The 26754-nt window shown below is 34.5% G+C and overlaps 1 protein-coding gene across 5 annotated transcripts in view; it reads left to right on the forward strand.

The window, feature by feature from the left end:
- Positions 1-26754, forward strand: part of LOC145690075 (uncharacterized) — a 307925-nt gene that overhangs the window by 148773 nt on the left and 132398 nt on the right. For 4 of the 5 annotated variants that reach the window (XM_081764598.1, XM_081764599.1, XM_081764601.1 and 1 more), the window contains exons 4-6: positions 2252-2338; positions 7021-7116; positions 19492-19636. In XM_081764598.1, coding sequence (XP_081620724.1) covers positions 2252-2338; positions 7021-7116; positions 19492-19636 — 328 coding nt within the window. The remainder of the gene's footprint in view (positions 1-2251; positions 2339-7020; positions 7117-19491; positions 19637-26754) is intronic. The other variant, XM_081764600.1, reaches the window with a different exon arrangement.

Here is a 26754-nt window from a genome sequence, read left to right on the forward strand (position 1 = left end):
CGGCCTCGAACCTCTAAATCCTACAACTGAATCAAATTTCAAGTTTCTTTTCGTATTCCAACTATCTAGAAGATAAGATTTTGTGTCATAAGAAAACACCCATTTAAATAACATGGGAATTACTTCATCCCGCGAATAGATACCTTAAAAACTAAAAATATTCACGGTGTTTCACGGTGTAAAAATATAACGGTGTTTCACTTATTTTCACCTTAATTTATTTCGGAATTTGATTTAAATCAACGGTTTTTATGTAAAAAAAATCAAGGGATTTAAATCAGACTGATTTAAATCAATCCATCCTGAAAAAAATGTTTCGATTTGGTTGTGGATAAGAAAAGAGAGTCCAATTTAAAATTATAGTTATTTCCATACAAAGCGAGGAAGGGGATTATAATACTTTATACAGTAAAACCTGCCTTCAGCAGAATCCAACGGGACTCGCAAAAATTTCCGTTAAAGATAGGTTTTCTGTTAACGAAGGTAGACCTACGCAAACAAGAAGTGCATGCATATAATGGACATACTGAGATAAAATAAGATACTGTACCTACCTTAGTGAATTTACAGTATTTATTTCTACTACGAATTAATACACTAAAACTTGCAATGAACAGAAAAAATTATGTACACACCTTAACTTAATTTTTCCAAAAGTCAAGGAGGATTTTCTGTACACATTGCTGCTTGTCTGATCAACTCTTCGCAGAGACTTTAGCCTGAGAAACCACATTAAGCATATCAGTGTCATTTCGTCGCAGTTCCTTTAAAGTTTAGACAGAATATTGAATTTTGATAAATCTTTAGCCTACATTCTTCTTGCAACTCAATGCCCTGTTTCTCTTCTTCCTCCATCTCCTCTTCTTCTTTCAGACTTTCCATGTAATTCTCAATTAAAGCATGTATATCCATCGTATCTAGTTCGGGTTGTACATCACTGTCTGTTTTGCTAATCTTTCATAGAATGTCTAAGAAACTTTCTAAATGCGAAACTTCGAATTTTCCGCTTATTTTGATTTCCGTTGGCCGCGTAATACAGTTCCTGCTTAATGAAGGAAATTTAACACGATTTTTGCCAGCAAATTCATGGAAGTGTGAAACATTTCCGTTTAATAAAGGTTCCTTTGAAGACAGGATTTACTGTAGATTTAGATTCCTCGCGGGTCCGACACTGTTTATGGCTTCCTTATCTCACAGTTTCCTACTTCTTGTTCAATTAGCTTCCTCGCAATTTCCTAGTTCCTGCTAGTGTTGTCCACGAGACAAGATGAGACGAAAAATACAGTTGTCTTGTCTCGATTCTCGAAGAATTCTGTATCGTCTTGCTTTGTAAATGTATGACGTATTTTTTTAATTTTTTTATTTATATTTTTTTATTTTTTATTTATTTATTTATTTATTTATTTATTTATTTATTTATTTATTTGCTTAATTTTATCTACAAGTTATCAGAACTCTTCTGTGTCACGGGACGTCCATGAATAGTGTGGTATAAAAACATTACAATCATATTTATTATTACAGTATATTGTGTAATAACATGCATATACTCTAACGTTGACAAATGCTCTTCCTTGTGTTCTTACAAGCGTTTTATCAATTTACAGTTTTTTATGCTGTAAGTCATGTTGTAACATTGAAACAATGTTTGAGATCTAAGATATTGGAAACTACTGTTACTCATAAGACTCGAGAAATATCTCGTCTCATCTCAAAAACGAGACGAGATTTCTCATGTTTCTTGCCTTGTCTCGAATTTGAAAATGTACTTCACTTCTCGTTTTTTAAAGAATACCAGAAATTTCTGGAGCCTCGTGAGCAACACTAGCTGTAAAACAAATGTTTATTATATTTAACAGCAGAGAACCTATTTTCCTTCTGTACGTAGATCGGCCCTGGTTTTAAATTATGCATCATAAATTCAATTAACTAATATACACCTAAAATATGAGTGGAATGAAGCATTCGACATTTTTCAGTCGATAATACATACTACCGATAAGTACTATAATAATAGTCCAACAGTCCTTATCCTTCCCTCAAATATAATGTAAACTCACAATTTCCTAGATTTTACGACTATAAAATACACAAAAAGTACTAGTTTTCTAATGTTTTCGTTTAGAGACAACATTTCTGTCTCAAACTATGATTAATTCGCATGTTATAAACGTATATGTATATTGTAGAAAACTGCCGTTTTTCATTTTCAAACTTCAAGCACTTTTTTTTTTTTTTTTTTTTTTTTAAGGCGGCAAATCCGTGATGGCCGTCCAATCAGACTCCAGCGTCGAGGAAGTCATCAGCGTTGAAGAGGCCGAAGCGATGACGTCAGCAGGTGAGTTAAAAGCGAAATTTAGAACACACTTCAACAAATTGCATGCCATTTGCTCACATTTTTATTCCTTCCTCTTTTTTTTCTTTTCTTTCAACATCAAGGGAGTGAAAGAAGAATAAAAAAAATAGACATAAATAGCGCTTTCCATCATTTGTACAACATCTCTGACACATTTTTTTTTTTCTCGGCTGAAAGTGTGTTTGAGTGTCTGTGTGTGTGTGTTTGAATTCATCGATCACCCTTTTTTCCCTCTGAAATTAGGTGATTGTAGGGCGTTTCCTACAAATTCTATTTAAAACAAAATAAAAATAAGTTAACAAATTGTATTTTCATGTTATAGGATATTACGTCATTTGTTTTGTTCTATTTTCTGCAAAATGCATATGGCATGTTCTATTTATGTATTCAAAAGCAACATCGTTCGAACTACGAAAGCCACTACTACCAAGGGCGCCGATCCAAGCCCCCCCCCCCTCTCAAAGCTCATGTGGACCTTCTCATTGTATTTATAAATTTACAATATTTGGCTTAATTTGAATGTAATTTGTCTTAAAATCCTTATATACAGCTTTCTGCATCTGAATGGTCACCCCGCCCAAATTTACAGAGAAATTGGCGCCCTTGATTACGACTTAGAAGAATATTTATTTATTTAAGAATACAACAGGCCTTTAGGGCCCAATTACAGTATTCTGTATAGTTTTCTAAAGTGGTTTTCGAAAGTTCAGTATGCAAATCGTTTGCAGACATACTACAAATATCTAAACTTTTATTTACCTTACTGTACCATTTATAAGAAGCACACTTTCTCCACATAGGAGACTTCGTTAGTACATTCGTCCTGGCTTTCTGACAGAAAAAGAAATCAGTGTTTGCCTGCCTCGTTCTTTAGGTAGGAACATGTTGTTTAATCTTATTCGTTAGTTCCGGACAATCTATCTCATTGTTAATGATTTTGAAGAGAAATAATACATCAGGAATGTTTCTCCTTTGCTCAAGGGCTCTAGGATGAAAATTTCCTACTACGGTAGCAGCTGAATCAAATGTAGGATATTGACCTATTTGCAAGTGAGATATCTTAAGAATTTAGTCTGTATCATTTCTATCTGTTTTGTGTAGGTAACATGATTCGGGTTCCATATTTGGCCGGCATATTCTAATTTCGACCTCACGAAAGATGTGCACAATGTCTTGAACACATGCGTCGTATTGAAGTCTCTATCTATTCTTACTATCAAGCCTAAAGTTCTGTATGCTTCATTAGTTATATTTCTTACGTGAGTTATAAATGACAAGCAGCTATCAGGTTACACCCAGATCTTTCACTGTGGAGTTCCGCACCTACATATATATATAAATTTTTATCTGTAGAAACCGCTCGCGGCGTTAACAGAAATTCATAAAGGGTACTCCAAACACCCAAGTCGATATCGCTTTCAGATACACACGATTTTTGTAAAAAAAAAAAAAAAATGAAATTATTATTATTATTATTATTATTATTATTATTATTATTATTATTATTATTATTATTATTTAGTTTATCGTCCCATGTTATGTCCTTTAGGGTAAAGAAGATGAATGATTGGTGAATGTAAATGATTGCGGAATTATTTTTTATCCTCTCCCTCAATCTGGTAGTAAAAACTCCATATTATTTTATAGAATGGAAGAAATAGCCCCTTCAGACAGTATATTGTTCCTCTCTCTTTAATTGTTTCTAATGCTTCCTCATTTCTTTCCCATCCCTCTAGCTAATCTTCTTAATTCTTTCCCATACATCAAGTTATTTTTCTGGTCGTTCTTTTATCGTTCTTTTCGTCAATGTTCACGTTTTTGCTTCGTACAATACGTTTTCCTTCTTCACTAAAAGTACTTTTTAAAGTAAATACAGAGAAATTTTAGTACATTTTATTATTTTTGTAGTATTTTGATACACATATGTGAAATAAATAATGAGAACTCTCCTAATTGCCTTTTTTCTTCCACTTCCTCTCTTATCTTCTAGCATACTTTGTGACACATTTAGTGAGACAATTTGTTCTTCAGTAATGCCCTAACCCAGCGTTTCCCAACCGGTGTGCCGCGGCACACTGGTGTGCCGCGAATGGGCCGCTGGTGTGCCGCGAAAAAATCGAAACAAATTATTAATTCTATACGAACCAAATTGCAAGACAGGGGAAAATGTATATTTATATTTCACATTACTATGAACCTCTACTATAAATCTACAATTTTAAATTTCATACTGTGTTACTTTTCTGTACATTTTTAATGTTGAAAAACGTATTTATCATTGTCATGACCATTATTACTTCTTTATTGTTGCAGACTATTTCGTAACTTGAAATTTTAACATATCATTCAATAAATTCAACAAAGCAAGCATGCATACAAATTACCTACATTTGTGTTTTAAAAGTATAGGAGATTTGTTTATTTGTTCGTTATTTAGTGATCTTCCCTTTTAGTTAGAGGTTAGATACAGTTTTCGAAAGAGAAAGTGGATTTTTAAAAACCCGAGTCCTATATTTCATTGCTATTGTTTTCTATTTTAAAATTAGAATGAAAAATAAGTATAATGATTTAGCGCGGGGGAAAATCAGTGATCGAGCTTTCTTCTCTGTAAGAAGGAAATTAGTAATCACATTAAGATACCACGGTAATTATATATATATATATATATATATATATATATATATATATATATATATATATATATATATATATGGGTGTGCCGCGAGAATTCAAGTTACACCTGTAGTGTGCCGCAAGTTGAAAAAGGTTGGGAAACGCTGCCCTAACCGACTGCTTTCCATTTAAAAGAAAAACTATTTCCATACTATTCTTCTTTCCCTAAGTTTCACTAACATATCCTTGTTCGAATTTAGTTCCATCTACTTTTTTATTTTCTCAATTCCTCTCCACACCTACATTTTTGAAACCTTCCAGTAGTTTTCTTGTCATTTTTCTGTTATTTTTCTCTCTCGTAGAATACGATACTCCACACGAAACAGCAATGGTGATTGGAACAAAAAAGGCTGAGTCATGTGCAGAAATTAGAGTAGAGAAAGCACATTAGTATTCTTAAAGTAATACGAATAATTATTTAAATATTCCTCATTGGAACCTTTTTTTTTTTCTCGTTTGGAACACTTTAAAAAATGAAAGTGGTTCTCAATTCAACCCGCTTATGCATAAGTTGTATGTTCACATATAACTTTAAATATAAGTGGACCAATTTTTATAATTTCTGTGAATATTTCTTTGAAATGTTCTGATTCCTTAAGTTTGTTCCATAAGCCGTATGTTGCTCCCACTCTTGAGTACTGTCCTCCTATCTGATCTATGGCCTGCCCTACTCATTTTAAAAATATAAATAAATTCCGTAACTAATTTCTTTTTAGCCATTGTGTCCTATCGAGTACCTCGCCTCCGAGCACTTCTAAAAAATTACGTTTTTTTTAAAAAAAAAAATCCCTCAATATCAAACCTCCCCTAGTGAGAAACAAAATTTCTGACCTAATATTTTTGCATAAAATGTAAATCGCCATATATCATGTGAACAGTTATTAAGTCAGATTAATTTTCGCGTACCCGCTAGAACAACACGGTCTAGTGATCTCTTTAATACTCGGGCGGCGAGAGTTAATATTGTCCAAAGATCCTTTCTAAACCGAATTGTCAGTACCTATAATCAGTTACCAGAAACTGTAGACGTTTGTTCAAATGAGTATACTTTCAGATCCTCTATAAATAAGCAATTTTTGTAATGTCGCTGTTGTGCTGTACCGTATTAGTTCGAATTGTTACTAAATTGTTATGTTATCAAATGTTAAAATGTTTTAGTGTAAAATGGCGTAGTGCTGTATCTGAAACCTATTATAAATACATAAGTCTGATGATAATCTTTTATTTGGAGCTGGGTTAATTACTACAAAGTAACACGCTTATAGGCAACCATACATTCTTTAGCGTGATTGTGGTTGCATAACAGCACAGGGGTAGTACTGCAAAGTTTCCGAACAGTTCCAGAGTACACTATACTTGTTCTATTAATAATTATTCGTTATCCTAATAATTGTTCGAGTAATTAGTGGTGATCTGAATAAGTATTCGGATTATAAATTAATCAGATTTTAACAACACTAGAACAGGTTACCAGTTTACGAAACTTAGGAAGATCAGGAGTACGAATGGGAAATAAAAGAAAGGATAGGAATGGGTTTAAAGCAGGGATGCAAATAAGCTCTCGCCCACTCGCCCGGGGCGAGTGGCTCATCGGTACGGGCGAGTATTTAATATCATACCGAAGTAAGTAAATGATTTCTATTGTGGGATCTAGGCGAGTAGCTTTTTTCTTGGGCGAGTAAAATTTTGTTGCTTATTTGCATTCTTGGTTTAAAGAGTAACCAATATGATGAAGAAAAGGATATATTGTAGGCCATTACATGAAGATACGTGCTACGGAAAACCCATGAAATGTTTCGTGTGGAGCAAATGCTGTACTGTAGCAAATCTGAGTACCTAGTAGAAATTAGCAATTGTATTTTATTTTATTTCCTTCTGTAGTGAATTTATAGCTTGCCATAAATTACATGTGATAGAACGGATAAAAAAATGTTATAGGTTATAATGTGTAGTATTGTGTAGTGTTAAGTATGAATGTATTTTTCCTCCAGGGTCTGAACGCAGACGAGGGCGACGGAAGGTAGAGTCTTCAGTGGACTCCCACTGGAGTGATGTGTACAAATCAGCTTCCAGCCTTGTAAAATCTGGTTAGTCGTGTGTGCAATCTGATACATTTTTTCATTGGTCAGAACCGCAGCTGCATGTTCCCCTCCGAAGCATCATTTAAAAAAAAAAAAGAAATATTTTTTGCTCTTTTTCTGCAATAATTAATATGCTTTTTATTGCTTTCCAAACAAAATGCATTATACTTTATCAGCTACTTGTGAATTTTTGATAAAACTTTTATGGCAATTTTGCATGCAGCGATATTTTTCATTAATTCCAAGTGATATACTTTTATCTCATATAGCTTCTTTTTCTAAAATCTATATACTTGTTGATTTTTTTCATTTTTTGACTAAGAGAGGAATAGATATATGTACGGGTTACTGCCTCTTCTGAATTTTTCCCAGAGAAATAACATACTATAATATAAGGTTATTAATGAAATATTGTATGGAATATAAACAAAATCTGGGGAGTACGAGGGAGTGCTGATAAAGGTTGAGCCTTAGCAAGAAAAAAATGAACTAAGAAGCTGAAACTTCCACACAATTCCATATATTCCTCTAGTAGGCCAATCCATTTGAGAAATTTGTCCTGCAACTTTTTAAGTCCTTGTAAATAGAATTATTTTGTCTGCTGCTGTAACCACTTATCTGAAGCATCAGTTGCCGCTTGGACACTGAAAACGGTGACGTTTGAGATTTTTTTTTTTTTAAGATTCGGGAACAGATTATAATCGGATGGAGCTAGGTCAGGCGAATAAGGAGGATGAGGCAACACTTGAAGGCCTAGGGTAACCAATTTGTCCTGTGTTTCAGATGCCAAGTGTCAGAAGTCGTCCTTCGTCAGAAGTTTGGGAATCCACTTTGCTACAACCTTTCTCATATAAGATCATTATGAATAATGGTACCAACTCGTTTACGTGATATGCCCAAACATGTAGCAATTCTTTTGGCTGATATTCGACAATCTTCCATTATCATGTCGTGGATGGCTTGCACGTTTTCGGGAACAGACACAGAAAAAGGCCTGCCACTGCGTTTCGCACTTTCAACATCAAATTGGCCACATCTGAAGTTTGCCACCCAGCGTTTGACATTTGCATATGATGGCCCATGGATCCCCAAAGTTTGTCTAATTTCATCGTAGATCTGCGTCGCACCTTTTCCTTGGAGGAAGAGAAAACTTCATGACGGTCCTATGCTCCTCTGGACTGAAGCTTGTTGGACGTACAGACATGTTCACTTCTGAAATGAAAAAGAAAAGGATGTTAATATCATAGAATATTTTATTTTTCAACATAGTATATACAGATCCTGCCCTATATACCCTGCTAATTTCAGCGTCCTAGCTCATTTTTTCTTGGTAAGGTTCAATCTTTATCAGTACCCCCTCGCAGTAATGTAATTTTTTCTCTTTTAACTTTGTTCCTGTAAAAAAAAAAAAAAAAAAAAACATACTTGATCTAAAATATCGTGTAAACCTATAACTTCCGTTGTTTTTTTTTTTTTTTTAATTTTCAATTTTAAACAGTTATAAGAATTTGAAATTATAGCACTATCACATTAACGTTTTTTTTTTTTCAGAAAATAATAACATCGAACATATACTAGATATTCAATATAGATGCCGATAAATTCTGCTTACAGCATGGCGAGACAAAAAAGCGTTTCAAACTCTCGTTTATCTACTTTGGTAAAAAAGTTATACTAATTTCAAAATCAATCTCTGACAGATTATATTTAATTACTTTTTCCAAGTATAACAAAAAAATGTTGTTCTTTGAAATATATTTCCAGACATCCCTGAATTAATTTAAATTTGTGGTTGAACATTTAAAAAAAAAAACTTTCCTCATAAAATTACCCATAATTCTTAAATGCCCGAGATTCATGGCACAGCCATCTACCGACCGGCTTAAGCCAAATTTCCATTAAGATATAATATTGGGTTATTTTAAACTTTACATACGGACATACGGTGGAACATAACCTAACTTTTTGGAAACTTCCGTGTTGAATTAGTTCACTTGAAACTGCTTACTACAAAAAGGTTTGTTCAACTAACATTAACTGTAGCAAACATTATGAAAGAAGTACATTAAACACATCATGAGGATTAAGGTACGTAAATAGCACGACACTTCACAGATGTCCGTTCATTTAACTTCACTAAGGATATGAAGACCTATTGTAGTGTTAGGTTGGGAATAGTTCATCCACAATTATTCGTAATTAAATTAGGTGTTTGAAATAACTTCGTGGTTTTAGTTAACAAATTGACTGAAAACTAAACGCAACGAATGTGTTAGTTGTAGAAATGTTGGATTATGCCTGGTAGATTCATTCAAAACTGCAAAACTATCTGCGTAGAACCATATAGGTTATACCAGAAGTGCCTATCTAATGTTTCTAATAAAATTCTAATCCCTATAAATCGAAATCTTGAGAGATGTTACCTTTTATAGATTCCGCCCAAAGCTTACGGATGTTCCTTATTGTATATAACTTAATCCATGTAAAAACTGTATACATTATATTAAACTGTATAGCCTGTGTTTAATATAATTTTTACTGCCACTAGGGCAAGTAAAGTTGAGATTGGACACACTTGTCTTCAAATCACCTGACTCAGTGGAAATTAGTGTTTCCTATAACACTCATTGATACATAAAAATTTACTAGTTACCTTCAACATTCCTTGCTGAAAGAGATAACACTTCTGCCTAAGCTATATTTCTTCCCTCTGCCCCACACCGAAAACGACACCAATAGCATTATCCACATGTCTTCCATTTACGATATTCTGGAGTTCCACAAGGATCTACTTTATCGCCTTTTTTTTTCTATTTGTTAGTGATCTCCCATCACTTACTTGCTCCGTCAATCTTCGTCAATAAGCTTATGACTTCAGGAAATAAGCGTTGGCCAACTAACTATTCATACAAGTTGTGATCTATACTTTCTGTGAGTGTAACAGATAATGATGTACAAGAAGCAATCGATTTAAAACCAAAGCTGTAGTTTATCTAACACCAAACAAGCTGAAAACCAGGGCATTCAGTTGATAGGCGCCTTAGTAAATTAGTAGATGCCGTACCTACTACACCATGTTTTATCACGGCTTTCAGAGTACAATTTATTCTCAAATTTTCCAAACAGTTTATTTTTATCCTTTCAATTACCTTTAATACTGTATATTTTATATAATATTCGCGGAGATGTTATAATTAAGACCAAATGTGCAGAACATGCAAGATGTATCTGATTAACTCAAAAGAAAAGTCAGCATTGGCACAACATGCACTACAAGAAAACGAAAAGTTTAAGGAAAATGATTCTATATCCTAGTGAAATGAGAAGGTTGTCAAACTATATTCAATTGGCAGTTCTATGCCGCTAAATTATGTGGTTTACCGAAGTAACTCTAATTGAATTTTAGTTTGGTCAAGTCTGAGAAAAGATCCAATTTTCCTTTTAGAATTTCCCGGATTACCGTCTATAACTACTAACTACTATGTGGTGCGAATACTTATATCTCTAAGCGAGTCATACATAGCATGAATCGATGGCTTTGCTTTAGATGTTTCTTTAAAGTTAACCTGCTAACTAACTAAGTTTTAAACAACCTAATCTAATGTATGGGAGCCATAAGAAGAGTTAAGCTCCGTTTACCTTTCCCTTTACCAGAAAAGTCACATGGTTATTGAGGTTTTTGACATTTACCATTTAAACATGTCTTGACGTAATGACAATATATTCTACCCTTTCAGTTTTGAATAAGGTGGGCGGAGCCCGAGCTATTCTTACAGCTCTCTACATTAGTGTAAACATTTTAAAACATAACCTCTATAACATCTATATATTAACCTTAAGTTCGTTATATTATAATTTCTGGAACTACCGTAATTAAAACGTAGTTTACTCACTAAATGTTTCATTTATAACATACAGAATAGAATATATTTATACTCAGTGGCGTATTTAGGGGGGGCTTCCGGGCTTAAGCCCCCCCCCGAAATCTTACTTACTATAGTAAAGTATATGAAATATCTTGCAGAATTTTCACATTTTCAGGCAAAGCCCCTCCCGAAATAAAATCGTAAATACGCCACTGTTTATACTGATATATTTCCCGAAAATTTTCTGCATTTACCTTTCTATTTTTACAGAATTCTTTCTTTATAATTGAGAATACATCCACTATTAATGTCTTCTTTCCGTATTATATTCGAACCAGTGATGCCAACCCGTGGAAAAAATCCCATTTTGTGGGATTTTCGGACATTAATTTCTCCAAAAGGGATAAAGGGAATTTTCGTAGAAATTAGCAGTATATATGGGATTTTTCATACATTTACTTCATCGACGCGAATGAACTTCTCTATGGGTGGGAAATAAAGTAATCAGTTTTCAATAAAACTGAGATCAGTGCTGTCAAATTTTGGTACTGTAAAATGCATGCTACTATAAAAATGATTTATACAGTGACCTGAGAATCTTAAATAATAATAACAACAACAACCACAATTATTATTATTATTATTATTATTATTATTATTATTATTATTATTATTATTATTATTATTATTATTATTATTATTATTATTATTATTATTATTATTATTATTATAAGCAACTTATTAACAACTCTTGTATTTAATAAAATACTAAACTAGAAACGACCATCTTCCGAAACATTCCAAACGAAATTACTGAAGAATGAAGCTTGTCTTATCTAGTTTAATTACGTTCCATTGAAGATTACGACACAAATGCCTGATGCAAATACTCATTTCTTGGTTTGATTTGATTTTTTAGTTTAGCTTCCCTTTCAGCAGCGAGGCTATATGAGACGTAGACCTACATCTTAACGTGGAATCCGAACCACATGAACTCCCGCCGGGAATCGAACTCGGGTCTTCCATGCAAAAGACGCGTACGCTAACCGCTTAGTCACGAGGGAGCTCTCAGTACTAATTTTTATGAACAAAAGGTGTTTGTCCTCGTCAACATTTTCAATTATATCTTTCTTAATTACTTCTTCATAAACTGTTTGATTAAGATAGAAGATGGGAATTCACTTATATGTTGAAGAAAGTGAACGACACGTAGCTTCACTTTTCATTTTTATAAGTCTGGAAAATTTTGTGGAGCGTGAGAAATTTAAGAGCAAAATGGGAATTTTTGCCTGTCGAGGTGCGATTTTATAACACTTGATCACTGATTGGCATCACTGATTCGAACTGTCTAGAAAAAAAATGTTTATACATGTCTGGCCACAAAATGTAACAAGTTAAATGTTCAGATCTGGTCATAAAGAACAATGATATCATACGATACGGACTGTTGTCCATGTCAACATATGCATATTTATAAATGTTATCGTTATATCTCATATTACATTTATCATGATATTAGAAGCTATCTGGAACGCAGATGTTTTTCTTATTTTTATTTATTGAATTATCTAGTATTTTAAACCATTTGACAGTTTTTTTGTACAGTTCTATTTCTTGTCCTCTAAACATTTCTATGGAGCATTTTTTTAAAATTTTAATTTATTTTAAACACATTGATTTTGCATTGCTGAAATGTATGCCTGATAAATTACACGAGAAGTGGGCGTACATAATTTTATATTTTTTAAAAAAATGAAAGAAATAGGTATTGTCCTAGGTTTTAATGTAGTATGCAAAAAAAAATCTATTCCTAAATGACTCGTGTTACTATTAATAATAATTCTAGACAAATTGTAAGTGCTCAGTATCTCCGGCTTTGGCACCCGGTATCGGCATAGAATAAGTAGTGTGAACTCACAACACCATGAAGCAAATGGAATGGGAAGCTGCTTAAATTAAGAAACAGCTAATGCCGATCTAGAAATGCAGAAATTATTGTGTTAGGAGGAATCAGTATGCTAAGGGCATATCATCACATTATTATTATTATTATTATTATTATTATTATTATTATTATTATTATTATTATTATTATTATTATTATTATTATTATTATTTAGTAGTAGTAAGATTGGAGGGAAGTGAAGTTAGCTCTATTCTTCCTGAACTCATTCAATTGATTGTCCACACATTCATTATATGTGCATGACATATAACCCCAACCAATGTTTTGTTCTGTTTTGTTTTTCCTGGCAGGACACAACGGTACACAATGCCGGCATCTTTTTCTCAAAAGCTTTATAAAATGCATCTCATCTCATTTCATTTCGTAAACACAAAATTAAAAAAAAAAAAAAAAAAAAAAAAGACTAGAGAAATCGCCATTTTTGTGAAGTCTGAAACAAGCTATTGGAAAAACACCTGCTTCAAGATGATACTGATCTGCCTTAATATAGTGCTAATGTTTTAGATTCCAAGTATTGGTCAGACAATCTTGGGCTATCTTATGTTTGATAAAAGCCGAAATTTAACCCTTTAGCCGGCATGGTATAAATATTTACCACCTACTCCACACGGGCCATCAATGGTGTTTGACTAAACTCTAGTGTCTTAGTGAGGTCAGTGGTATGTATTCTTACCAATGGTTTTTGATGCAACGAATTGCGCTTGTGAGTTGTTTGTATTCCGCCAATGGCGCCAAAAGGTGGTAAAATATTCTACCAATGGTCCATTAAAGTCAGAAAAGTTGTCGTATTTAAGCATGTACACGCAACTTCCGCTTAAATGAAAAAAATGCAGCTTATTTTTTTTTTCGACTATCTTCAAGAAAATAGTTCCAATTATATTACTTCTTCTAAAGCATATTTTGCACACAATTGCAATATCTTCCAGAAAATGTGAAAAAAGGGTTATCTCACATATCTTACAATAAGTTTATGCTTGGCAGCAAAGCGATCAATTACAGCGTTGACAGCTGTTTAGGCTACAAGTTCCCATTGTTGACCCTACTGTCTGTGCTGCTGACGGTATAAACTTACCAAATTGTTTTGATATTCAATACCCCGTTCCCCACATCCAAACCATGGGTACTTCCTTGATTAAAACGTGTTAATATTATAGTATGAATTACACAATTTTAATTTTTTTTTATTAATTTCAATTAATTTTCTCTCTCTTACCCCCTTCTGTCCCAAATTTCAATTATGTGTTTTCGGTCATAGTTGCCGTAGAAGTTTCATAGCATGTCCTTCCACTTAATTTTTTTTTTTTTTTTTTTTTTTTTACATGAAAAGAATTCAGCATATCTTTTGACAACAACAAAGAATTACACTCTAAATTTGCAGAAAGACCGTATGTTCCAAGCATCAAGATATTTCTCCATGGATTAGCCTTGCCATATAGAACGAACACATTTTCTAAAATAACGAAACATTTTTCTGTGTATGTCTCTTAAAATAAACTTTTTTTTTCTATTTCTTATGGAGGCCATTACTCTGAACCACATTTCATTCTCGGTGGAATTTTAGGTCTCCGGGGATATAGCAAATACATAGGAGAAGGCGGCAGTATGTCAATGTCTCTGCGTACGACAAGAGTTATTTGTCCAGAAGAGATTTTTCTCTTCCCGTTTCTGTGATGTGATCGACCATTCTCATACATTTCTTCCGTCTTATTTATTTATTTATTTTTTTTTACGATCCATACATAGCTATATTTGTTCTCTTTACATTGATATTGTTATTATTTTTTCTTGTGATTTTTTTTCTTCTAGTTTCTTCCATCACTCATGTAGCTTATTACATTGCAGTTTCCTCCTTGTCTAGAAGTTTATTATTTTTTGTTTTGCGAATATGGCGTAGTATTCTTTTAAGATTTCCTTTGTTTTTTCTCTAGCGAAACAATATTTGTTTGTCGTTTATTTCTTCCTCTGAATGCCCCCAATAGCAGCTTTAAACACGCATTCAAATAATTCTTATTCATTTTTAACAGTCCCAGTGTACCATAGATGTCCTTAGCAGTTTAATTTATTTTTGTCATTTGTTTCATAGATCAGTGTAGTCTTTTAATTTTGCTTTTTCTTGCGTACTATGGACATTTTTTTAAAAAATCGTTTATTCTTGTCGTGCTCACTGTGGGTGACTTTAAGCCTACGACCTATCGGTAGCAGAGGATCTTTATGAGACATCATTGAGACATTGTCTACTCTCTCAAATTAAGAGAACATAGCTTTTGTATTTTCTTATTAATAAGAATCAGTATGCAGTTCATGTTAATTTGTTGAAAAATATTAGTGTAATATGTTTGATTAATAATAAAATAATATGTCAAACCGGCAAAAAAGAAAAGTATGTTTTATTTCAAAATTTGTGGAAACAATATCTCCGATAAGCAATCTGCAGAGAAGCATGTCTTAACGCAGCTCTAAGAAACCAGCGGGGACAGGGGTGTCTATCCCCTAACGGCTTAGCCGCAGCCCCCAAAATTTAACATTATCCTCCCTAAATTTATCTTTCTTTCCCACAAATATATCATTCTCCTGCCCAGAGTTATAATTTTTCCTCCCAAATGTACCATTCTCCTGCCTAGATTTATCATTCTTCTCCCCCCAAATGTATCATTCTCTTGTCCAGATTTATCATTCTTCCTCCCAGATATACCATTCTCCTGTCCAGATTTATCATTCTTCCCCTCAAATATACCATTCTCCTGCCTAGATTTATCATTCTGCTCCGCATATACACTATTCTCCTGTCCAAATTTATCATTCTTCCGCCCAATATTCATTCTTCTGTCCAGATTTATCATTCTTTCTCCCAGATATACCATTCTTCTGCCCAGATTTATCATTTTTTTTCTCAAATACACCATTCTGCTATCCAGATTATCATTCTGCTCCCAAATATACCATTCTCGTGCTCAGATTTATCATTCTTCCCCCCAAATATACCATTCTCCTGCCCAGATTTATCCTTCTTCCCCTCAAATGTACTATTTTCCTGCCTAGATTTATCATTCGGCTCCGCAAATACACTATTCTCCTGTCCAGATTTATCGTTCTTCTCCACAAATATTCATTCTCCTGTCCAAATTTATCGTTCTTTCTCCCAGATATACCATTCTCCTGTCCAGATTTATCATTCTTCCCCTCAAATATACCATTCTCCTGCCTAGATTTATCATTCTGCTCCGCATATACACTATTCTCCTGTCCAAATTTATCATTCTTCCGCCCAATATTCATTCTTCAGTCCAGATTTATCATTCTTTCTCCCAGATATACCATTCTTCTGCCCAGATTTATCATTTTTTTCTCAAATACACCATTCTGCTATCCAGATTATCATTCTGCTCCCAAATATACCATTCTCCTGCTCAGATTTATCATTCTTCCCCCCAAATATACCATTCTCCTGCCCAGATTTATCCTTCTTCCCCTCAAATGTACTATTTTCCTGCCTAGATTTATCATTCCGCTCCGCAAATACACTATTCTCCTGTCCAGATTTATCGTTCTTCTCCACAAATATTCATTCTCCTGTCCAAATTTATCGTTCTTTCTCCCAGATATACCATTCTCCTGTCCAGATTTATCATTCTTCCCTCAAATATACCATTTTTCTGCCTAGATTTATCATTCTGCTCCGCAAATACACTATTCTCCTGTCCAGATTTATCGTTCTTCCCCACAAATATTCATTCCCCTGTCCAAATTTATCGTTCTTTCTCCCAGATATACCATTCTCCTGCCCAGATTTATCATTCCCCCCCCCAAATACACTATTCTCCTACCCAGATTATCATTCTGCTCTCAAATATACCATTTTCCTGCTCAGATTTATCATTCTTCCCCCCCCCCAATATATCATTCTCCTGTCCAGATTTATTATTCTTCCCCAAATATACCATTCTGTTGCCCAGATTTATTATTCGGCTCCCCAAGTGTACGTTTTCCGCCCAATGTACCATTCTCCAGTTTCATTTACTATTTTCAATAAAATAACTCCAGCCCAAAATAATCCCATTTATGCAACCTGCGACCTAAAACGCGCCTGTGGGCACCCCTGATATCACACCAGTATCCAAAATACCTTTTTTTATTTCAACAATGCTCCTGGAAAAATATACTACGACTAGAAATTTGCAATTTGGCATAGTTATACATTAGTCTAAAAGTTCAGTCCTTCAGTATTTAAGTAAAATACTCTCACACGTTTTGGATCTACATCAAAACTACATGTACTTCTGGTATGCACCTTGTATTTTACATATATATCGATATATTTAATAAAAATATGAAAATTAAATATACATATTTGTGCTTTGAATGGGTCATGAAGATGATTTCCACATAATATAATGTATTGTTACCTAGAATAAATGATCTTTTAGTGTTGGGCAACCTAATATTATAAATAATTACGAGAAAATCCAAATTAATCTAATCTTCTATGGTGCACATTGATGAAAAATTTGGAGAATAAAGGCCTCTCATATGATAGAACAGAAAATTGTGTAATGAGATGCTGAAACATGTATACACCATCTTTCATCATTATCACTAAATATTATTTTAATTCACTTTAAATATATAAAAGGCCTTACAAAATAATTATTAATAATAACAAAACTTAGTGATGTGGGTGACTAGGATTTAGGTCTCCAGGTGGAGACGTAAAACTTTAATTGAGATGATGGAAGAATAAAACATATTGCAAATTATTACCGTGATATTTGATTTTTTGGATTGCGGCGTCCATGGTCATTGTAAAACGAAAGTGAGACATTTCTCTGGCTATTTTTTGTCGACATCTAGCTTGTAATGATTCAATAGTGTTGGAGCTGGATTTAGGTTTCATGAGGCCCTAAGCTATGGAAGATAACCGGGCCTTTTATATGTCCAGCTGTCCTTTGTCAACTGACATTTTAAGAAGTAGGCTAGTAGGAGGGGCCCCATTATTCACATCATAAAAGCCACTGTTGTATGTAGATTTGGACCCCAAGAGAATGGGGCCCTAAGCTATAGTTTGTTTAGCTTATACGTATATCCGGCACTAAATATAGTGTATAGGCTAATAAGTGGAAAATATATGCGAGTGTATATAATGAACAGGATGGGCTAGTGAGTTTTAACCAATATACAACTCTGGGAATAGAGCATGACATTGTGAAGTTTACAGTGTTGTAAAATTCAACACCACTATTAGCCCAAGTTGTATGGTCATGTGTCAGCCATGGGCAAACGAAAGTCCTTGTAAGTTTTGATAAATATAATTTTAATCAACAATTAATTTCAACCAAACCATTTTTAAAATCTAGCATGTTATTTTCATCTTCTTTAATACCGACGACGTGCACTGAGAAAAAAATGTAGGTGACGTACTTAAAAAGATAGGTTACATGCGTAATTCCTGTAGTTTTTGGACTTAGCGGCGTACAACAGACGTATAACTGAAAACGCATGTTTTATAATACTTTCTGTATAAGTGTTCCATCTATATACGTACTTTCTGTATGAAACAATGTAGGCGGTCAGGATCTCACATAAAAATGGACGTATATAACATATAGCCGACGAAGGTAACATAAGTATATGTATGTGATATACGGAAAACTGTTAGATGTCAGACATCCTGCAACGGCATGATGTAACATCTAAGGGCAGTGCCTATGTAGCATACGGATAACGTATGCTTCGTACTGATTTCTATAGTAAGCAAGAGGACATCGTATATTTGTACAATATACCGCTGTCCGGAGAACGGAGTTTTCTCTGTGTGATGTTCTTTCCAGTTAGACCCTAACTTTCGAATCGAATATGCGGTAATTCCTCGATTTTTACATTAGAGCTTTGACGAATCTGTATGCAATCCGTAGAGTTTTATATTGAATAATGATGGATTTTCGTTGTACCTGACTTCGAGGCTTCGGTGGTTGGATGACTACTTAGAACTGGTTTAGAACTAGTAATATTTAGTTTCCAACGACTACAGCAGGTGGAGAATAAATCTATTACACATTGTAGGTGATTATTAAATTCTTGTATTGACGTACGATGCGAGTTAGACGCCGTATAGTATAGCTGGTGTTTACTTGTAAATTATAAAATCGTGCACTCCTTCGTGAACTGTGGGGAATTCCTTCGAATTGAAAAATCATGTAGGATAGTCTACCAATAATATAGATAGAAGCTATTCTATTCGGGAGAAAGTGATAGAAAAAGTGACTATAGCATGTTGGTAATTGTAAGGAACGAAGTTTATAGATTAACCCACTATGTCATACATAACCGAAGATTTTCTCAAGGTCAAATAGTAAGAGATAAGATGGAAGCTGGAAGCCCTATAACCAGCCTAGTTTTTAACGATGTAAAAACTTCGACTACTATTATGGTCTGCCTTACAAAGTTAATTTCCTACATATCATCGCCCGGGCATCCCTTTCTACAACAGTAGTACTTATTTTGTAGTAATTTTGCCAACCAATTAACCGTGATTTTTCTTTCTTTTAACCTCAGGAAGCGAAGATAGTAGCTTCTTGCGCCATCTCGAGCTGGAGGCGGAAACAAATGGCCCTGGAAGAACACCTTTCACAACAACTAGAAGGCTTACCAAGCAGCGGGAAGGATTTGGTTTCTCTGTTGCGTGGACTCATCCACCAAGGTAAGTGCGACAATAAAAAGTGAAAGAATTGTTTTGTTGCTCATGTGATGAGGGTTCATTTGTCAAAGGCTGCAAAAATAGTACACTTATATCTCACCCAGGCACTTGTCAATACCTATATTACAAGATAGAAACTGTCCTCCTAGCATTGGATGTGGAATCGTTGTCCTAACTGTAGCAATGGTAGGCTATAACTTCTAATTTTGAAGCAAGCATATTGACAATAGACTGTCCATTTCTTAAACTTATTCTTTAAATGTACATATATATTATACCGCACCTTATATTAGTCTATATTCTATTACAATTATAGTTAGACATCTGATTCTACAGTTACCGTATTTGCCCGTTCGTGCAACAATATACCAAAATGCACTTAGCATCTTTCATTAAGTTGTCATAGAAAGGAAATGATGTATGAAATATAGATTAGGTTTCTTTTTCTTCCCGAGCAGTGGAGAGCATTCAGTTAATTATATTCAAGGGCTACCATATTTCTGATATTCCAAACCGGGACACTGGTTGGAGAGAAATTGCCCAAACCGGGACACTTTCCTGGGAGATAAATCTTTCAAATTTTAATAGTTTGACTTGAGGCAAGTCTTCCGAACCGAGACACTTTAGTAAGAGGTTTATTTCTCTCCTTTTAGCGGTAAAAATAAAGTTGCAAAAAGAGTCATTTTCATTTAATTCCTGTTGGATGTAATACATTACGATGATTAGAAAAGTAATACGTATCTCAGATCCAAATATACAGGCAAGTAAACTGTATGCCGTGACACGGTGGATACAGTACCAGAATAACATATCTAGCTGTTAATGTAACAATGTGTAATGCCATAAATAATATTTAGAATATTGGAATGCAAGTAAAATACACAAAACAAGATGAAAATTTTTCATGACTGAAAACCGGGACAAAATGTAAACCGACGGGACACCAGAACAAAAAGCCTTGAAACCAAGATTGTCTCTCTCAAAACGGGACGTATGATAACTTTGTTACATACAAGAAATGAATTCAAATGAAAATTATAAGAAAGCAGGTTAATTATCTAATTTGTGAACGCTTTATTTCATTTAAAATAAATAAAACGATAAGTAATTGTATTAATAATCGAATGACTTAAAATTGTATCAGGGACGCACCCGCTTGGGTGTGCACCGGGTCTGGGTTCTCCCTAAACTTCGTTACTCGATATACATGTGTACACTCTCTTAATAAAACTATGCTTTGTGAGAAATTATGCCTAAAGATTTGATACTCTTTATTCCTTTATAAAAATAATCTAGTGCTATCGTTTTTCTGAGAATACAGATGGCAGTACTTAACAATTAGTTATCATCTTTTGGGGTGCAGGTGGACAAACACCGTGTGCGTGGGTTTCCTCGGGGTTTTCCCGTTTCCTCCCACTTTCTTCATTACTCATCATCACCGTCTCCTTTAGCCTAACCGGTATAACCGTGGGACGTAAAACTCAAAGATTTTCTTTTGGGGTGCAAAATAACACTTGTTCAATACTACATAGGTGCAGTGTTCGTCTTAAGAAAATTTCCCTCGACTGATAAAATTTTCCCTTTTCGTATCAAATTTTCCCTAATTTGTTGAGAGTTCAATTCCTATGACAGAAGTTGTGTGATAAGATTAATTTAGCTGTATTAAAAGAAATGCCAACCACATTTGATTTATTTATTTATTTATTACCTTTTTGCTTGTATCTTTTTACTTTTTCCTTCACTTTTTTCAACAAAAAATATACAAATACATTAAGCCAGCAATAATTTGCATAATTGGCGCAAATTATAATACTTTGAAAACACACATACACACGAAACATACACAAACTATTGCTATTGTTTTGCTTTATATTATAGAAAAATTTAAGTATCTATATTGGTCAATCTGTCAGCACGAGAATTTCCCTAGATTTCTCGCGTTTTTTCGAAAAATTCCCTTTTTACTAAATTTACCCATGAAGTTTCCCTAGATTAGGGAAATTTCCCTCAAACTATGAACACTGTATAGGTGTCGTATCGTGCAATATTTGACCCGCTCTGTAAATCTTTGGGCATTCCCAACAAAAATTTCTTGATGTGTGCCTGTATTAGATAATGCATATAACGTTATAAGTCCAATTGGATATGATGTGAGCATTACGTAAAGGCTTGACTTTTGCCAATAGATGGCAGCAATTTTTTCTTATTTTTTTAGTGTATTTTGCAAGGATGTTATAAAATAGAGGATCTGCCCATACATATCTTCATCCTGTGAACTCAGTGAAACCAAAAAACAACCGAGCATCGTCGGAACCAGCACGTCTGATTGGCTACTCTCGCTTCCACCATGATTGTTGGCTCGAAACATTGCGATCTTAGTGGCGCGGAGTGGGCAGAGTAGGTGTGGCGAAGCTGTGACGTACGGCTTCACGATTTTGTTGTATGAGCAGATCCTCTATTTTATAACATCCTTGGTATTTTGTATGGAGCGATAATATTCAGAATAATTCAAATTCAAGAGATCAGTGTTCAAATGTTTCCCTAAAATGAATTAAACTATTAATAATTAGAGAAAAGTCATGAACATTTTAGTAATTTTATTTATTTCTTGTAGTGTGCACTTATTGTTACAATTGAGAAATAGGCTCCCATCAATGAAACTATTTCAACAAAGAGAAGAAACAAAATATGTTAAAATCTAAACATAATCATATTCTCTGATTAATGAATCAATTTGTATTAGGACAAATTTTAAATATTGATCTCTTGAATTTGATTGAATTATTTTGAACATTGTCACTCCTTATAAAATACTTGGAAAGATAGAGAAAATGTGCTGCCACCTATTGGTGATAGTCAAGTCTTCACACTCATCTTAATTTAGATACTGTCCAATGTAATATTATTGTAACATTCTTAAATTATACAATCAAATTATAAGTTTGTCATCATAGGCCATGCTTCCTCAAGGCCCTTTCTTGGCGTTATTCTTCATTCAAGAGATAGTAAAAAAGGAAAAAAACTTATTAGAGCAGGGTTACTCAACCTGGGGGTCGCGAAGACGAGCGGAAAAGCTAAATGTAAAATAGAACCTAATACCGGAAAATATTTTTTTTAAAAAAATTGAATTTTGTTCTGATAGACATATTTTTATTTTTATACACACTGTTAAGAACAACAAAAAAGATCTACTAAACATTTTCAACAGGTGCAGAGTTGTTCAAAAATCAATTTAAATAAAAGAGGTACGATATGAAACTAATGAGAACTGCATATTGAAATACCAGAAAAATACAAATGCAATAAAACCTGCATATTGAAATACATTTAAAATTGAAAGCTAATGAGATGCCTGAGCATGGTGTGATTTCACTAGTGCGACAATGTCCGGTTCAATCTTCGTGACGCACAGTATCAAGTCATTTAAAATAGTCAATAACTTTTTTTTTTAAACAACTGTCCAAGTTTTTTAACGTTTTAATTGGCAAAGCATGAACGGGTTGTGTTAAAAATTTCAAATTTGGGTGATTTGCATATTTTAGGTACTAAATTCAAAATTTAGGGTGAAAATGAATTTGTTGTTTACAATAAAGGAAATATTATACGTTTCCCACAGGCAACAATATATATACAGGGTGCGGCACGTAAAGTGAACACATAAAATGAAATGTAATGTATTGAATATGACTACTCACCTTCACAGCAGCCTTCACAGCAGGTGCTGAAAGTGTCCTCCGCCCACTTCAACACACATGTGAGCACGATTGAGGAGATTCATATATACCCTTGTCAGTTCTTGTGTTGTAATGCTATTGGTGACATCCTGGATCCTGGTCTTGAGTTCTTCAATTGTGTGTGGATTTGTTTCGTATACTCTTCCCTTTAACAGTCCCCATAAGTAAATGTCACACGTGGACAAGTCTGGTGACCGAGGAGGCCACAAGCCTTTCCTGATTGTCCTCTCTGGTGTAAACATCTCATGCACAAGGGGCAATGATGCAGCTGATGTGTGGCATGTTGCACCGTCCTGCTGAAAGTAACATAACTGACGCTCCTCTTCGGTCAAGTGCGTATAAAACTCCTCCAGGATTCCCATGTACACGTCACTGTTCACTGTCGTCTCAAAGAATATGGGCCCAATAACGCGTGTGGCGGAAATGGCACACCAAACACCAATCTTCTCATCATGCAAGGGTACCTGGTGGATTGCGTGTGGATTTTCTGTCGACCAATACCGGTTGTTTTGGGAAATTCTTTGTTTTCACAAAAGATCCAGTGAGAATGAACCCTTCAACAATGGCAACACACTCGGGTATCGAATATGACATTATCATACACTGACACTCACCCGGCTTAACACAACGAGGCCTTTTTCTCAACTGGTTTCGACAAGTTTCACTGGCTGCGGCTGCACGTGACTGCTGCAGGTCACGTAAGTCGACCCGACCTCGACACGCCATCTCTTGGTAGGAAGGTAGATTATTTAAGTGTTGCCAAAAACACAATATACCAGAATATTACGACGGGCCGGTTTTACGTGCCGCACTCTGTATATATATATATATATATATATATATATATATATATATATATATATATACGTAAATAGATAGATAGATATAGATACTTAATAGATACTTATTTGTTTCTTGCTATATACTCGTATATGATAATACCAAAACAACTACACACTATCATTACATTCTTACATACACAGAGGCATGTAGTTTGTGAATATACGTATTTCTGATGCTACCACACAATTACACACTGATTGCGTTCTTACTTACACAAAGATATACTGTATGTGAAATACACGCACCATATGGAATACTGTATTTATATATTTCTAGCTATATATCTGATAATCCTTAACAACTGCACACTAATTACTTTCTTATGCACAGGAACATATACTGTATATCGTTTGTAGCTATATTTCTGATGATACGAAACAATTACACACGGATCACTGGGCAAGGTGAACCTCTGGTGGGTTGCTATTGTTTTTCATTGAATGATGACGTCCTAAGGACGGAACTTTCAGTTCAACGTGAGATCCGAACCAATATTGTGCCTCCACAGGGAATCGAACCCGGTACTACTTGATAAAAGGGGTTGAGCTTATCCACTTATACACCAGTGATATTATGTATATAGTAGAAGTACATGGTGTATTGTTCTGCTAATCATAAATTTATTTGAAACAGTTCTCCTACTTTTGTTTGTGTTTAAAAAAAAAATGGTCGTTAATAGATTCAAACCCCATGGACGAACCGAGAAAACCAACGCTTGCGCAATCGTAACAAACTGGTAGTTGCAGTAATGCACTAATTTTACACTATGTGCAGTAACGTAGCCAGAGTTCTGATTTTGAGGGGCATATTTGCAAATGGAAACGACTTGGCCCAGTAATTATATAGATAGTGAGTTTACAAATAAATATACAGTAAACTCATGACATTTGGGGGGCAAGCTAAATTTTGTGGGATCCGTGTCCCCATGGCCCCCTATCTACATCCCTGACTATGTGGGTGATTGCTTCCAAGACCGGGAGAGGGACGATTGTGAAAGTGCCAGCTTTTTAGACATGTCCCATATCATTTCCATATGAAAGGATACGGTCTTGAAATACACCATATTTTGGCATTGTTGCTCTCAAGCAACAACAATTTTTAAAGGCGTAATTACTACTTTAGTAAGTTAGATATTGCCATAATATTTTATATAAATATGAAGTGAACCTTCACCTAGCTTGTAGTGAAATCGCAAAACGAAACTTTTATTTCTTCAGTGCTGTACACAATAAAACAAACAAGACGGAAACGCAAGGCGTCAAACGTTGGAAACACGTCACTATTCTAGTGACATTTACGACTAAATTTCCGAATTTCCGGGGCGCAAAACAACAACAAACAAACAAACGACAAAAGAGATGTTGCTAGCAGGCATCACCGCCAATTGGAAGATATACAATAAATATGCTCGTGAGGAAAAATATAGGACTTTCATGTTGCTCAGGAGCAACAACGTCAAATAAAGGGTTAAACCAAAATTAGAAATCACTTTGTTTAATCATATGACCCAAAATTAAGGGAGTTACGAAGTTTTAAAATTTTCAAACGGCCTTCATTTTAAAACAGTATGACGGATCAGATTCGATATTTGTAATATGAATGAACTAACCAAATTTGGTTTCAATCCATTCGCTTTTAGGGAAGACACTGTATCGTAAGATCTCCGCAATAGGTATTAAAAATCCCACATAAGGTTATAAAAAACCAGGAATTATAAGAGGGTCGCTGCCAAGAGGATGTGATAAATGGGGGGTCGAGATAGGCATTAGGTTGAGAACTACTGGATTAGAGTGTCATTTAAGCAGAAATCGTCTTACTACGGATATGATAGATCAAAAGAGAGAGGAAGAAGCACATCAAATGATGGATAGGTTGTGAGAAACATAATATTATACGGTAAAAGCAGTGGTAATACAAATACAAATTGAAACAAAAAAAGTTATGGAGACAGGCAGCATGTACACATCGCTTATTTTGTTATTTCATTCATGGTTCATGTGACGTGATGCCTGTTCAGTAACAGAGACACTGAAACCGTATAAATCTGTTATTGTGTTCTCGTTCTTTTTATACATACTAATTCACGCCTGTTTATGTGTTTGTGTTGCGGTATCCTGCAGAGTGACGCTTCTGAGACGAAACGCTGACGTGATGGAAACCACGTCATGAAAATAAATCTGGATGAAAGCCAGAGCCGGCAAATTCTATTGCCAAGCAACGCCCAAAGCAATCAACTGATAGGACGATACAAATGCCAAGTGTCCAAAGAAAGAAAAAAATAAACAGTGACATTGCTATGGAAAGAACGGAAGAATTTATTCGCCGCTCTTTTATTCCAGTTTCATTTCGCTTTTGTTATACCAACGCACTTCCAAATGTGGAGCACCGCTGTCGACGCCAAAATAGTCTCGCCACTTTTCTCTCTAAAATAAACTTTGGAAATTTTTTGAGCTTTAAATGTCTTAACTACGCTTTTCCCACTTTCTTCTTCTTTTTTTCTAAATAGCGCAACTGCAACAATGTGAAAATTTTGGAAAGTAGGCT

Source organism: Thermobia domestica, chromosome 7 (genome assembly GCF_964235325.1).
Source record: "Thermobia domestica chromosome 7, izTheDome1.hap1.1, whole genome shotgun sequence".
In the NCBI taxonomy this organism is placed as follows: Eukaryota; Metazoa; Arthropoda; class Insecta; order Zygentoma; family Lepismatidae; genus Thermobia; species Thermobia domestica.